This window comes from Corythoichthys intestinalis, chromosome 8, assembly GCF_030265065.1.
Source record: "Corythoichthys intestinalis isolate RoL2023-P3 chromosome 8, ASM3026506v1, whole genome shotgun sequence".
Classification (NCBI taxonomy): domain Eukaryota; kingdom Metazoa; phylum Chordata; class Actinopteri; order Syngnathiformes; family Syngnathidae; genus Corythoichthys; species Corythoichthys intestinalis.
In genome coordinates, this window is record NC_080402.1 from 7,836,056 (window position 1) to 7,851,508 (window position 15,453).

The 15,453-nt window shown below is 39.2% G+C and overlaps 1 protein-coding gene across 1 annotated transcript in view; it reads left to right on the forward strand.

Moving 5' to 3' along the window:
* Positions 1-14,437, forward strand: part of abcg2d (ATP binding cassette subfamily G member 2 (JR blood group)) — a 34,596-nt gene extending 20,159 nt beyond the window's left edge. Inside the window, exons 8-16 of the mRNA XM_057843340.1 lie at positions 378-479; positions 2,152-2,396; positions 8,710-8,792; positions 10,791-10,880; positions 11,806-11,927; positions 11,994-12,148; positions 12,275-12,364; positions 12,811-12,911; positions 12,975-14,437. Of these exons, the coding sequence (XP_057699323.1) occupies positions 378-479; positions 2,152-2,396; positions 8,710-8,792; positions 10,791-10,880; positions 11,806-11,927; positions 11,994-12,148; positions 12,275-12,364; positions 12,811-12,911; positions 12,975-13,122 (1,136 nt within the window). The 3' untranslated portion in view covers positions 13,123-14,437. The remainder of the gene's footprint in view (positions 1-377; positions 480-2,151; positions 2,397-8,709; positions 8,793-10,790; positions 10,881-11,805; positions 11,928-11,993; positions 12,149-12,274; positions 12,365-12,810; positions 12,912-12,974) is intronic.
* The last annotated feature ends 1,016 nt before the right edge of the window (positions 14,438-15,453 follow it).

The window sequence follows — 15,453 nt, forward strand, 5'->3', positions numbered from 1 at the left end:
AATTAGGATTACATTTTTTAATTTTCTTTTTGTTGGTGTTGAAAATTCTGCATTTACAGGTGAACAGAAAATGTTTTGGGGTCGTTCGAAAAATTCCCTGTGTCGCGCGAATACTGGTCGTTTCGATATTCGAACGGTGCCTATGGGTCAAATGGTTTGGGCTGTGCGCCGTGCCGGAGAAACGCCATTAAAAAAAAAAGGAATTTTACTATATAATAATGACGGCAACAGATGTCCCTAGAAAACCCCATTTACTCATGTCCGAGACTGAAATTGTCTGCGGCTCATGAATACAAAGTCATCAGTCACCTTGTCACCAACAACAAACTTGACGTGCATGTTTTTGCTCATTTTTGTTGCCAAATTTTGTCGTTCAGGGTATTCCTGCGAGCCCCACAACAACCCTGCGGACTTTTTTCTGGACGTGATCAACGGAGACTTCGCTGTCACCAGCTTGTCCAAAGTCAACCTTTCTCAAGGTGCAATTTGTTCACTAATTGGCTGCCATTGACGGCAGTAGACGTCCAAGCTGTGTGGACTGGGAGGACCTACCAATTCACATGTATTGGACGTCTATTGTCGTCAATGGCAGGTATCCATTTTGTTCTCAACGAATTACACTTACCTTGTGAAAATTTTGGACACCCTTTTTCCACCATTTTCCCTTTTCCATGCTTTTGTTTTCCCTCTTCCTTTCTATAATTGCTGTCCCTTTTGTTGTCCTGTGTCCACTCTTTTATATTTCCTCTTTTTTCCCCCTTTGTTTTCCCTTTTCCATAATGTAGTTTTCCCTCTTCATTCCTTTTATTTTCCCTATTCCACCCTTTTGTTGTCCCTTTTCCACCCTTATATTGTCTCTTTTCCAGAATTTAGTTTTCCCCTATTCCACCCTTTTCCCTTTTTCCATCCTTTTTCTTTCTTTTGCACCCTTTTTGTTTTTCCTCTTCATTCCTACTATTTTCCCCATTCCACCCTTTTGTTTTCTGTTGTCCAGAATTTTGTCTTCCCTTTTACACCCTTTTATTTTCCCTCTTCCATCCCTTTTGTTTTGTGATGCACCCTTTTTGTTTTCCCTCTTCATTCCTTTTATTTTCCCTATTCCACCCTTTTCTCTTCCCTTTTTCATCATTTTTGGTCTGTTTTGCACTCTTTTTGTTTTGCCTCTTCATTCCTTTTATTTTACCCACTCCACCCTTTTGTTTTCCCTTTTCCATCCTTTTCGCTTTATTTTGCAACTTTTCATTTTCCCTCTTCCTTCCTTTTAGTTTCCCTATTCCACCCTTTTGCTTTCTTTCACAGAATAGTTTTCCCTCTTACACCCTTTTGTTTTCCCTTTTCCATCCTTTTTGCTTTGTTTTTCGCCCTTTTTGTTTTCCCTCCCAATTCCTTTTATTTTTTCCTATTCCAACCTTTTGTTTTCTCTTTTCCAGAATTTAGTTTTCCCTTTTCCCCCCTTTTGTTTCCCCTTTTCCATCCTTTTCGCTTTATTTTGCACCGTTTTCGTTTTCCCTCTTCCTTCCTTTTAGTTTCCCTATTCCACCCTTTTGTTTTCTGTTTCACAGAATAGTTTTCCCTCTTACACCCTTCCGTTGTCCCTTTTCCATCCTTTTTGCTTTGTTTTGCACCCTTTTCGCTTTCCCTCTCAATTACTTTTATTTTTCCTATTCCAACCTTTTGTTTTCTTTTCCAGAATATAGTTTTCCCTCTTACACCCATTTGTTTCCCCTTTTCCATCCTTTTTGCTTTCTGTTATGCACCATTTTTTGTTTTCCATCTTCATTCCTTTTAGTTTTGCTATTCCACCCTTTTTTTTTCTTTTTCAGAATTTAGTTTTCCCTCTTACACCCTTTTGTTTTCCCCTTTCCATCCTTTTTGCTTTCTGTTTTGCACCCTTTTCGCTTTCCCTCTTTTATTTTTCCCTATTCCACCTTTTTGTTTTCTTATTCCAGAATTTAGTTTTCCCTCTTACACCTTTTTGTTTTCCCATTTCCAACTTTTTTCATCAATGACATTCAATTATTTCTTTAACTACTTCAGCACATACTCTCTGATACTATACTGCAATTTCACGTGGACGGACTCCTGTGTGTCAAATTTGTTGTCTTTTTTTCACGGTCAAATGTGACATACTGAACAAGTTCATTATTTTAGATTTTGAGGAGATGTCGAGCTCCAGGCCGAGTATTGAGGAGCGTCTGGTATCGGAATACAAGAGCAGCAGCTACTACAGCGACACGCTTGCCCAGTTGGATCGCATCGCTCAGGACAAACGACACTCGGCGTCGCCCGTGTCCCGCACAGTCACCTACAACAGCTCTTTTGGCCAGCAGCTGCGGTGGGTTCTGCGTAGAACCTTCCAGAACCTCATGCTGAACCCGCAGACGTCCATGGCGCAGGTACACGCCTCGTCGGCCGCTCTTTGTTGGGATCAAGCAGACTTTTCAAAGCCTTGAGAAGTCTCCTCACTTTAAGAATTATTAACAGCCAATTGGGCCCAGATCAGACCCCCTCCGCCCTCTTAATCCCACCAGCGGGGATCTGGACGGCGTGGGCGCCGTAATCAGCTTTGGCGACTGCCATGACCCCACTCTTGCCTCCTTTGGGCCTGATATCATATCTGGCCTGAGCCCCCTCCGAGCCGAAGCCCCGCCAACGGCCGGCGTTGCGGTGGACGCATCACATGACGGCGTCACGATCCGTCATTCGGAGCTTATTGCCTGATCCCTTCACCCTGGGAACTGCTTAGCCCTGTCATAATGTGTCAATTGTCCGGATTAAAAGCTGTGTCCTTTTTCGCTTTTCTCACTCCTTGCTGTCAAATCCACCCCAAACATCTCAACACCAACCGAGGGCGGGTGAGGGTTACGTCGGGGGGGGAGGGGGGGGGGGCTGTCTGTTCTGATGCTTCCTGGTTAAATTTACTTAAAATGCATAGATAAGCAAGACAAAAACAGTCCACCAGGTTTCAAGTTTGTAGGACAAGTCAAGTGAAATACTTTTATTAACTCTTAAAAACTGTATTTTGATAAGAAAACTATCAGAAAAACTTCCCAAAAAAGATTTACATTGGTACCTCGACATACGACTGAATTGCAGTTGCGCCTCCAGAAATGTTTCATAGGGGTGGCCAGATGGGGCCACTTAAAAGCTTGGGGTGGCCAAAACTAAAAGCAATAATTTCAGGTTTTCATTATATTATTGCAGTAAAAAGGTCAGGGGAAAACTATCAGAAAGACACGGCTACTGATATACTTTGGTGTATTGTGTAATATTTGATATTACTAATGATTTAATGTGCATAGTCCATAACTGTCTAGTCAACATTTTGAGTGCCACAACAATTCTGTTTTATTGTGTTATGTATATATTAGACATAAGGTGTACATTTAACTAGGGCTGTCAAACGATTAAAATTTTTAATCGAGTTAATCACAGCATAAAAATTAATTAATCGTAATTAATCGCAATTCAAACTATCTCTAAAATATGCCATGTTTTTCTGTAAATTGTTGGAATGGAAAGATAAGACGGATATAGACATTCAACATCCTGTACATAAGTACTGTATTTGTTTATAATAACAATAAATCCACAAGGTGGCATTAACATTATTAACATTCTTTCTGTGAAAGGGATCCACGGATAGAAAGACTTGTAATTCTTAGAGGATAAATGTGAGTTTGTATATTGTGACTAAATATTGCCATCTAGCGTATTTGTTGAGCTTTCAGTAAATGATACTGTAGCGACTTAACTGTTCTGCCCAAATGCATGATGGGAAGTGGTGCAACCATGACTGTGTGTGGTGGCTGCAAATTCTATATCTTCTCTGCGTTGGGTACACTACAGGGCGTTAAGAAAAAGATCAACTCCTGTCATTCCCCACGTCACTTCTCACAATATTTATAGTTGCTGTGGGAGAGATGACAAAGCTTTTGCCAATTAAAAGCACGGCCCCAATGAATGCTTGTATCTACTCCACTCACTTGACACTGGCTCTTGTCTCTGTATATAAGTAAAATGGCGCCATTGCAGACTCTTTGCGGCAATGCGTGAGTGAGTCGTACCGCGAATGCGTTAATTGCGATAAATGTTTTCACATGATTAATTTTAAATCATCGCCCGTTAACGCAATAAATTTGACAGCCCTAAATTTGACAATACAAAATAAATGCATTCATTTGGAATGAAATGCATAACTGATGCTACAACAATATAACGATATACTGGCAAGCGGGGTGGCCAAACAATTTATAGGGGTGGCCGTGGCCACCTCCTGGTGGCGCCACTGCTGAATCGACATACGATCCTTTCGACATTTGACGTAAAATTTGACTCATTTGTCTCGACATGTGTCGACACGCTCGAAATACGACGATTCGCGACAGTTTCGCAATCTCATTGTTTTCTTGCATGATGGCAACACAGTGGATTTTCTTGTGGGAGAAATCAAGAAGGTTAGTGCAGGTAGTGAAAAAAGGAAAAAAGATGACACTTACCATTGAAATTGAGAAGGAAATTATAGAAAAATATGAGTGTGGTGTGCGCAACTGTGCGTTCGTGAAATGGCTTGACAACATGGCTGAAATCTGTCTACAATCTCAATGGTCCTCAAGCAGATGTATCATCCTCTACCTCCACCCGCCGTCTCTTCCGATCTCCATTCGCCAGTCTCTAGGGCTAGGTTGAGACCGCAGGTCTTCATGCACGAATCCGATTTTTTCGCGTTTTTCAGACTCGGGTGAAGCACTAACTTGACGGTTTGAACGGGACAAGAGACAAGAAAACCATTCCAAATTCGATCTAGGTCACTTTCGTATGTGGTTTAAATCCGATCGGGGCCACATTTTTCCAGAATGTGGCAGCGGTCTGAACTGTCAAGTCTCCCAAATCAGAATTCATGCTGCAATTACGTCAGCAAAGAGCGAGAGTGGCACTGATATACAGTAAGGCAAATAAGTATTTAGTCAACCACCAATTGTGCAAGTTCTCCGACTTAAAAGGTTAGAGAGGCCTGTAATTGTCAACATGGGTAAACCTCAACCGTGAGAGACAGAATGTGGGAAAAAAACAGAAAATCACATTGTTTGATTTTTAAATAATTTATTTCCAAATTAGAGTGGAAAATAAGTATTTGGTCACCTACGAACAAGCAAGATATGTGGCCATCAAAGAGGTATAACTTCTTCTAACGAGGCTCCACTCGTTACCTGTATTAATGGCACCTGTTTTAACTCAATATCAGTATAAAAGACACCTGTCCACAACCTCAGTCAGTCACACTCCAAACTCCATTATGGCCAAGACCAAAGAGCTGTCGAAGGACGCCGGAGACAAAATTGTAGAACTGCACCAGGCTGGGAAGACTGAATCTGCAATAGGTAAAACGCTTGGTGTAAAGAAATCAACTGTGGGAGCAGTTATTAGAAAATGGAAAACATACAAGACCACTGATAATCCCGCTCAAGGTGGGGCTCCATGCAAGATCTCTCCCCGTGGTGTCAAAATGATAAGAAGAACGGTGAGCAAAAATCTCAGAACCACACGGGGGGACCTAGTGAATGACCTGCAGAGAGCTGGGACCACAGTAACAAAGGCTACTATCAGTAACACAATGCGCCACCAGGGACTCTAATCCTGCACTGCCAGACGTGTCCCCCTGCTGAAGAAAGTATACGTCCAGGCCCGTCTGCGGTTCGCTAGAGAGCATTTGGATGATCCAGAAGAGGACTGGGAGAATGTGTTATGGTCAGATGAAACCAAAATAGAACTTTTTGGTAGAAACACAGGTTCTCGTGTTTGGAGGAGAAAGAATACTGAATTGCATCCGAAGAACACCATACCCACTGTGAAGCATGGGGGTGGAAACATCATGCTTTGGGGCTGTTTTTCTCCAAAGGGACCAGGACGACTGATCTGTGTAAAGGAAAGAATGAATGGGGCCATGTATCAAGAGATTTTGAGTGAAAATCTCCTTCCATCAGCAAGGGCATTGAAGATGCGACGTGTCTGGGTCTTTCAGCATGACAATGATCCCAAACACACAGCCAAGGCAACAAAGGAGTGGCTTCGTAAGAAGCATATCAAGGTCCTGGAGTGGCCTAGCCAGTCTCCAGATCTCAACCCCATAGAAAATCTGTGGAGGGAGTTGAAAGTCCGTGTTGCCCAATGACAGCCCCAAAACATCATTGCTCTAGAGGAGATCTGCATGGAGGAATGGGCCAAAATACCAGCAACAGTGTGTGAAAAGCTTGTGAAGAGTTACAGAAAATGTTTGGCCTCCGTTATTGCCAACAAAGGGTACATAACAAAGTATTGAGATGAACTTTTGGTATAGACCAAATACTTATTTTCCAACATGATTTGCAAATAAATTCTTTAAAAAATCAAACAATCTGTTTTTCAGTTTTTTTCCCCCCACATTCTGTCTCTCACGGTTGAGGTTTACCCATGCTGACAATTACAGGCCTCTCTAATATTTTCAAGTGGGAGAACTTGCACAATTAGTGGTTGACTAAATACTTATTTTCCCCACTGTAGCTGTGCATTCGTATTAACACCTTACTTGAACCCGACTTTTACGCAGGAGGCAGGCTTGACCACAGTCATCAAAAATAAAATGAAGAAAAGCATGAGCCTGATAATGCTCAGTTTTCTTTCTGTGTGGCGATTGAACAATATTTCAGTATTGCATACATTTCCGAGTCGGGGCAAACTAACGCACACAAATATGGTTTATGTGTGTGCATCATGCACGCACAGTGTGTGCATGCGTTCTATGATTCCATATAAAATTTGAATATAAGACTAAACGGGGATTCCAATGTTTTATTTGTGTCTCTTTTTGGAAATCAAAATATGATCACCCTGGAATGATGTACAGCCAACATGTGTAGTCATTTGTTTTGATGCTTCTGCACATGCGGGTCAGTTTGCTCACTGTGTGTCGGACTGCGAATTCGTGAGCATGCGCAATACCTGCATGGCCTCACTGGACAAAGGGAGTCTGAACCAGCACGCCAAAAAAAACAGATATGACCAAAAAATCAGAATTGTGCATTAAGACCAGCGGTCTGAACCTAGCCTAAGTTAAGTTGACAATAATTTTTTTTTTATTTCTGATTTATTTTTATCAGGGCTGTCAAAATTATTGCGTTAACGGGCGGTAATGAATTTTTAAAATTAATCACGTTAAAATATTTGCCGCAATTAACGCACGTGCCCCGCTCAAACATTAAAATGACAGCACAGTGTAATGTCCACTTGTTACTTGTGTTTTTTGGTATTTTTTCGCCCTCTGCTGGCGCTTGGGTGCGACTGATTTTATGGGTTTCAGCATCACATGAGCATTGTGTAATTATTGACATCAACAATGGTGAGCTACTAGTTTATTTTTTGATTGAAAATTTTACAAATTTTATTAAAACGAAAACATTAAGAGGGGTTTTAATATAACATTTCTATAACTTGTACTAACTAGGGTTGTTCCGATCATGGTTTTTTTGCTTCCAATCCAGATCGTTTTAGTTTGAGTATCTGCCGATCCCGATATTTCCCGATCCGATTGCTTTTTTTTGCTCCCTATTCAATTCCAATCATTCCCGATAATTTTTCCCGATCACATATATTTTGGCAATGCATTAAGATAAAAATGAATAAAACTCGGACGAATATATACATTCAACATACAGTACATAAGTACTGTATTTGTTTATTATGACAATAAATCCACAAGATGGCATTTACATTATGTACATTCTTTCTGTGAGAGGGATCCACCAATACAAAGACTTTTAATTCTTAAAGGATAAATATGACTTTGTATTTTGTGACTAAATATTGCCATCTAGTGTATTTGTTGAGCTTTCAGTAAATGATACTGAAGCCGTTTAACTGTTCTGCCCAAATGCATGATGGGAAGTGCAACCACGACTGTGCGTAGTGGCACCAATTGATATATCTTCTCTGCGTTAGGAAATAACATAGGGTGTTAAGAAAAAGATCAACTACTACCTTTCTTCCCCACATTGCTTCCCACGATGTTTCTAATTGTTGAGAGAGGGATTGTAAGGCTTTAGCCAATTAAAAAAAGGATCCAAAGGCTGCCAAAATTCACTCTACTCATTTTACGCTGCGTTTTAGCTCTATATGTAGGTAAAACGGCGCCATTATAGATTGAACGCGACAATGCGTGAGTGGGTCATGCAGCGCATGCGTTAATTGTGTTAAATATTTTAACGTGATGAATTTTTTAAAAAATTAATTACCGCCGTTAACGTGTTAAATACAATTAGAAAACTATTTAATAAAAAAAAATAAATGTATGTATATATATATATATATATATATATATATTTTTTTTTTTTAAAAGGCATGTCCGATATTTTTTTGCCGATTCCGATACTTTGAAAATGACGTGATCGGACCCTTTAATTGATAGCATACATATTTGTTTTGCCATTTGTAATTGTAATTCTAGGATTTAGCATATGTTTTGGGGTTATGGTTTGGAACAAAGTAATCGAATTTTAATGTATTCTAATGGGAAAAATCCCGCTCGACATACAACCATTTCGACTTATGAACCAGGTCCTGGAACATTTACATTCGTATGTAGAGATACCACTGTATTTTTAAAAAAAAAAAACTTTATTTTTTTAAATTGTTTATCCTAAGATTATTACAATTTTCATGTCAACGTTCATGCAGGTTGTGGTGCACATCTTCCTGGCTCTGATTGTGGGGGCCATTTTCTTCAGAGTGAAAGATGATCAGAGCGGTATACAGAACAGGTGAGTCAAATGTAATAATGAGAGTTCCAAGACTCAAACAGACCTCCATTTTTTGGTATAATTGAGTGAAAAAAGCTACAGGAGGGAAATAAAAGTGGTAGAGGGGTGGAAAAGGGAAAACAGGTAGAAGAGAGAAAATTATAAAGAGGGAGATGGAAAACTAAAAAGTGGAAGAGGGAAACTAAAGGGTGGGAGAGGAAAAAGTGTAGTAAAACAAAAAGACAGCAAATGAAAAAAAAAGGGGGTACGGTAAAAAAATGGATGTAAAAGGGAAAAGCGTGTGTACTGTGAAAACCTCAGAGGTTATAAAAGGAAAGTGAAACAGTGGAAGAATGAAAACTAGAGAGGGGAAGAAAGAAAACAGATGGGAGAGGGAAAACAAAAATCTGTGTGGTGAAAACAAAAGGGTGGAAAAGGGAAAACAAAAGACTGCAAGATGCAAAACTAAAGAAGAAACAAAATGATCAGTGAGGGAAAAGAACATTTTGTGTCTCGTGAAAACAAAAGGGTGGAAAAGTTGAAACAATAGGATGGGAGAGGGAAAACCAAAGTGTGCGTGTGTGTGTATTGAAATCAAAAGTCTGGAAAAGAGAGAACAAATGGGTAGAAGAAGGAAAGCTAAAAAGTGGAGGGGGAAAACAAGAAGGTTGGGAGAGGGAAGAGGGCATACGCGGAGAAGAAGGGGGAGCGAGGGGGGCATAGCCCCGCCTGGTGGCCTAAAATGTCATTGCATATAATTTACATTCCAATATATGAAGTTAAAATTAAGACTTTGCCGGTAAAATGTTGTCTATAAAAGTTGTTAAGCAAACAAACAACAAAAATGAATGAAATGAACAACAACAACAAAATGCCACAGAAGTCAAAATCCGTCTATGGAAAGGGGAATAGAAAAGTGTAAATAGGAAAACAAAAGAGTGAAAGGGAAAAATTCAAGACATAATTTTTCTCATAATATAGTGCCCTCCGTAATTATTGGAACCTCTGAAAAAGAGGTGTTTTTTAGCTTCTGATATATATATTTTTTTGTATTCAAATAATATGGGACCTTAATGGAAAAAAAGAGGCAAATCCAACCTTCAATACAAGTGCATTCATTCAGTGGGGAAAAAATTCCACATAAAAAAAACAACATTTGACATCAAATAATGTGTGTCACAATTTTTAGCACCCCTGGTGTTAATACTTTGTACAACCCCCTTTTGCCAACAAAACAAGGTCCGGGGACTGAGACGGCCATGGGAGGAGCTTGATTTTGTGTCTGGTGAACCATTTCTGTGTAGATTTGGCCATATGTTTAGGATCATTGTCTTGCTGAAAGACCCAGTGACGACTCATCTTCAGCTTTCGTGCAGAGGGCAACAGATTTTGATTTAAAATGTCCTGGTATTTCAAAGCATTCATGATGCCATGCACCCTAACAAGGTTCCCAGGGCCTTTGGAAGCGAAATAATTTTTTCTTTATGTGGGATTTTTTCCCCACTGAATGAATGCACTTGTATTGAAGGTTGGATTTTTTGCTTTTTTTCCATTAGGTCCCATTTTAATTGAATTTAAAAAATATTAAAAGCTAAAAAACACATCTTTTTCAAGGGTGCCAATAATTATGGAGGGCACTGTATATGATATTTTGTAATGCATGGGGATAAAATGAATACATGCCTTTGACGGCTATAGAACTCCAATCCGTTTGCACTGGAATTAGACGTCTATCGCTGTCAATGGTAGTAGATGTAAAGTGGCAGAAAGTGGGTCAGTAAAAACCTCAAATATACGTCCCTCTACTGTATGCGGTGAATGCAGCATTACATTCATTCCTATGCGGACTGAGTAATCCTCTTAATGTGGGCACAAGGTGGTTCGAACAAGGCCAGACCGGCACATCCGACATCACTGGATTGCCACTGCACGGGGCTTAATTGGTGTCCCTTGAGGACGTCAGCAAAGGGGTCACAGAGTGGAAACTCACCTCTGTCGCCGCCTTCCTTTTTGTTTCAGGATGGGGGCGCTCTTCTTCATCACCACCAACCAGTGTTTCAGCACCGTGTCGGCGGCCGAACTCTTCATTGCTGAGCGCAAGCTCTTCGCGTATGTTGTCCTTTATTAATTACGTCTAATAAATGGATGCCAAAAATGTTTAATTGCTTGTATTAATAGTTTCATAGTTAACGATTTGATTTAGAAAAAAATGAAGAACCGGAACGGTATTATGTGAAAATTAGTCAGTACTAGATGCAATATGTTGTATATGGTACAAAATCAAATGTTTAGCCACAACTGAATTCATTACCTCATTACTATTCATCCTTAACACAGAAGCTGGAAACAGAAATGTCGTTCAATCCATCTGCTAGCGACCGGTAGATCAGGATTTTACAATACTGTGCGCTGGTCCTCCTGGGAAATGCAGTCTTCCTACCGCTTTTGTCCACCTGCGTCGCTAAAATTTACCAAAACTGAAAAACTACCTAGTGTTGCTTTAAAGGTCTGTGCTAAGTGATCATAGCACACTAAATGTAACTTGTAGCGTTAGCATATCATTCGCTAAAGTAATCATGCTAAAGCGAATGCTATGCTAACAATATGTGCTCGTTTGTCAATGTTCACTCGAATTTGGATCGAAGTTTGAAACCTTGATTTATTTATTTTTTGAGTATTTTTAAAAAAAATTTTACAGACGATAACATTTTTAGTAAACATCGACTAAAACTAGATGAAATTTTTTGTCAACACAAACTAGACGAAGACTCATTTTGAGAGGACTAAAATATGACTAAGATTAAAAGGGCTGCCAAAAACAACACTGATTATCGTGTAAAAACGTGTCAAACGTCATGTAAAAACGTAAAAATATGATACTATCATGTAAAAATATTATGATTAGCATGTAAAAACGTTGTACTGGATTTCTGTTTTTTTGGGTGTGGGATCAATTTGCTTCCGTACTGTTCAACAAAAAAATGACAACATTTCAAATTTACAGAATACGACTTTTTACCGATTATCTCCTCAGACATGAATACATCAGCGGCTACTACAGAGTGTCGGTGTACTTCCTGTCCAAAGTTTTGTCTGATATAGCCCTGCGCACCGTCACCTCCGTCATCTTCAGCTGCGGCGTTTATTTCATGATCGGTAAGACCGCGCTTTTTCCGGGCCCTGAAATCCCACTTCCGATTAAAGATTATCGGACCCTTTCAGGGTTGAAGTGCAGCGCGTCGGCCTTCTCCGTGTTCACGTTGACGGTGACGCTGGTGGCGTACACGGCCACCGCCATGACCGTGGCCATCTCGGCAGACCAGACGGCGGTGGCGCTCGCCAACATCTTCATGACCATCACTTTTGTTTTCATGATGGTGAGCCATTTGATGAGGTTTTGTTTTGGATTGAATTGAAAAATACATGAGAAAAGGTGGTGATGCTTCATAAAGGTTATTTCAATGGCAGTTACCGATGTACGTAAGTACTTTTTGTGGGGGTAGATCTTTTCAGGTCTTTTGGTGAACCTTCCGAGCATTATGGACTGGCTGGCTTGGCTTAAGTACTTGAGTATTCCTCGCTACGGGCTTGCGGTAAGTCGCGCATGACTCACTTTTATTTTATTTATTTTTTGTTAATTTTTTTGTTCATTTTTATTCTTTATTTCTTAATTTGTTTTTAACACTTTTAACTATTATTTATTATTTTTTTTGTTTTTAATAAAAACATTTTAGGCTGACTTTTGGACCGTCAGGCCCTGAAGATTTTTTTCCCCACTTTTCACTTTTTTTTTTTTTTTTTTTTTTACCTGGAGTTTTAGGTACTGAAGATTTCATTTCATTTTTTTTCATATTTCATTTCATTTGGATTTATGTAAATGTATTTATTATGTAATCTGCGGTATTTTTTTTTCAATCTTTTTTTTTTTTTTTTTTTTTTTTTGTGGCTGGTTAAATTTGTACTTTTATTCAAGTAGTTATTTTTAATTTCATGATTTTATTATTATTTACCTGTATACTGTAACGTTTCCGACCCTCAGGCCCTCAAAATCAATGAATTCGTGGGGCTAAAATTCTGCCAGAACGCGACCGCCGCCGTCACCGGCTGCAACTGCAGCGCACCGACCACCGCTGGACCGACGTGAGTTGAAAAACAGGGCGCTTCTGATTTTGCGGCTTGCTCAAGCCGTGTTTTTTGCGGCAGGTGTACGGGAGAGCAACATCTGGAATATTTGGGGATCCGCTACGACACGTGGGGATTGTGGGAGAACCACGTGGCCTTGCTCATCATGCTCGTCGTCTTCCTCTTTATTTCTTATATCAAACTTCGCTACGTGAAGAAGTTCACTTAAGAGGGAGAAAATACAGTTTCAAACGTAGATTCCATATTTTTTCTGTATTTATCTCAGCAGTTAACGTTTGATATTGTAGATTAAAATGACCTTTTTTTATTGCGACATGTTATATTCTCCGTACCATAAATATATTCATGTATCAGTATCATGAATCCTGTTTTTTTCCCTTTGTCTTGAATTACAATACACAATGGACTGCAGATAGATAGCTTGCTCTCCTCCATTGGTATCAACCACACACCCCATTCTTGGTTCACTTCCTACTCCCGCTCCCAATTTGTCAGACTCGGCCCCCACAAATCCAAGTCCCTTCCCTCCTCTCTCACCCTCTGCCTAGAAGACATTAACTAAAGGTTCTCCACTAACTTCCTACTTCTCAATAGCTCAAAAACAGAAGTCCTTCTTGTAGGCACCTCCGCCATGTTCACTTATGACAATAACTTCTCTATTACCGTCAATAATGTACCGATCTCTCCTACTCAGGTTAAGAATCTAGGTGTCATCCTCGACAGCACCCTCTCCTTCCTTTCCCAAGTCAACGATATCTCCAGATCATCCTACTTCCACTTTTGTAATATTTCTCGCATCCTTCCTTCTCTCACCTGCCACAACACTTCCACTGTTGTTTGCAGTCTGATCACCTCCCGGCTTGACTATTGTAACTCACTGCTCTTCGGTCTCCCAAATAAGTCCCTACAGAAACTGCGGCACCTCCAAAACTCAGCAGGTTACACTTAGCTTCAGGAGGTTGTTGGTGCAGTGAGGTGAGAAATTGAGTTTTGATAGGTGATAATGGACTCCTTGCCACAGAGAAGACAGCAGTGTTGTTTTTGGCAGCCCTTTTAACTTTCATTTTAGTCTTTTGGACAAAAATACTTATTAGTCTTAGTCATATTTTAGTCATTTGTTCTTCTAGTTTTAGTCGACAATTACTCAAAAAATTTTGTCGGTAAACTTAAAGATTTTTAGTCCATAAATAAATAAAAGGTTTCCAACAATTTCAAATGAAAACATTGACAGACGGGCTAAGAAGGACATAAACATCTTCGTGATGATCATAAACACAGCAGAAAAACAGTACAATATTTTCAATTAATTAAACTCACCTGGACGCCAAGAATTATGTGTAAGAAGTTTTCCAAGAGTTTAAGATAGGGGTCCCCAAACTACGGCCCGCCTCCACATTTGGTCCAGCCCCCTGAACAATTTATTTTTTTTTTTTTCCGATAGTGTTATTTATTTCTTGGCTTTTTCTGTGAAGAACCCAGAGAGGGTTATTTGGTTATTATTAGGGCTGTCAAAATTATCGCGTTCACGGTTGCTAATTAATTTTTTAAAAATTAATCACGTTAAAATATTTGACGCAATTAACGCACATGCCCCGCCCAAACAGATTAAAATGACAGTACAGTGTAATGTCCGCTTGTTACTTGTTTTTGGTGTTTGGCGCCCTCTGCTGGCGTTTGGGTCCAACTGATTTTATGGGTTAGTACCATAAGTGAGCATGGTGTAATTATTGACATAAACGATGGCGAGCTACTAGTTTATTTTTTGATTGAAAATTTTACAAATTTTAATAAAACGAAAACATTAAGAGGGGTTTTAATATAAAATTTCTACAACTTGTACTAACATTTATCTTTTAAGAACTACAAGTCTTTCTATCCATGGAGCGCTTTAAGAAAATGTTTGACAGCCCTTATTAAAATTTTTAATCGAGTTAATTACAGCTTAAAAAATAATTAATCGTAATTAATCGCAATTCAAACCATCTATAAAAAATGCCATATTTTTCTGTAAATCATTGTTGGAATGGAAAGATAAGACACAAGATGGATATATACATTCAACATATCGTACATAAGTACTGTATTTGTTTATTATAACAATAAATCAACAAGATGGCATTAACATTATTAACATTCTGTTAAAGCGATCCATTGATAGAAAGACTTGTAGTTCTTGAAAGATAAATGTTAGTACAAATTATACAAATTTTATATTAAAACCCTCTTAATGTTTTCGTTTTAATAAAATTTGTAAAATTTTCTATCAAAAAATAAACTAGTAGCCCGCCATTGTTGATGTCAATAATTACACAATGCTCATGGATGCTTAAGCCCATAAAATCAGTCACACCCAAGCGCCAGCAGAGGGCGACAAAACTCCAAAAAACACAAGTAACAAGTTGGTATTGCACTGTGCTGTCATTTTAATCTGTTTGAGCGGGGCATGTGCGTTAATTGCTCAAATATTTTAACATGATTAATTTTTTAAAAATTAATTACCGCCCGTTAACGCGATTATTTTGACAGCCCTAGTTTTTAC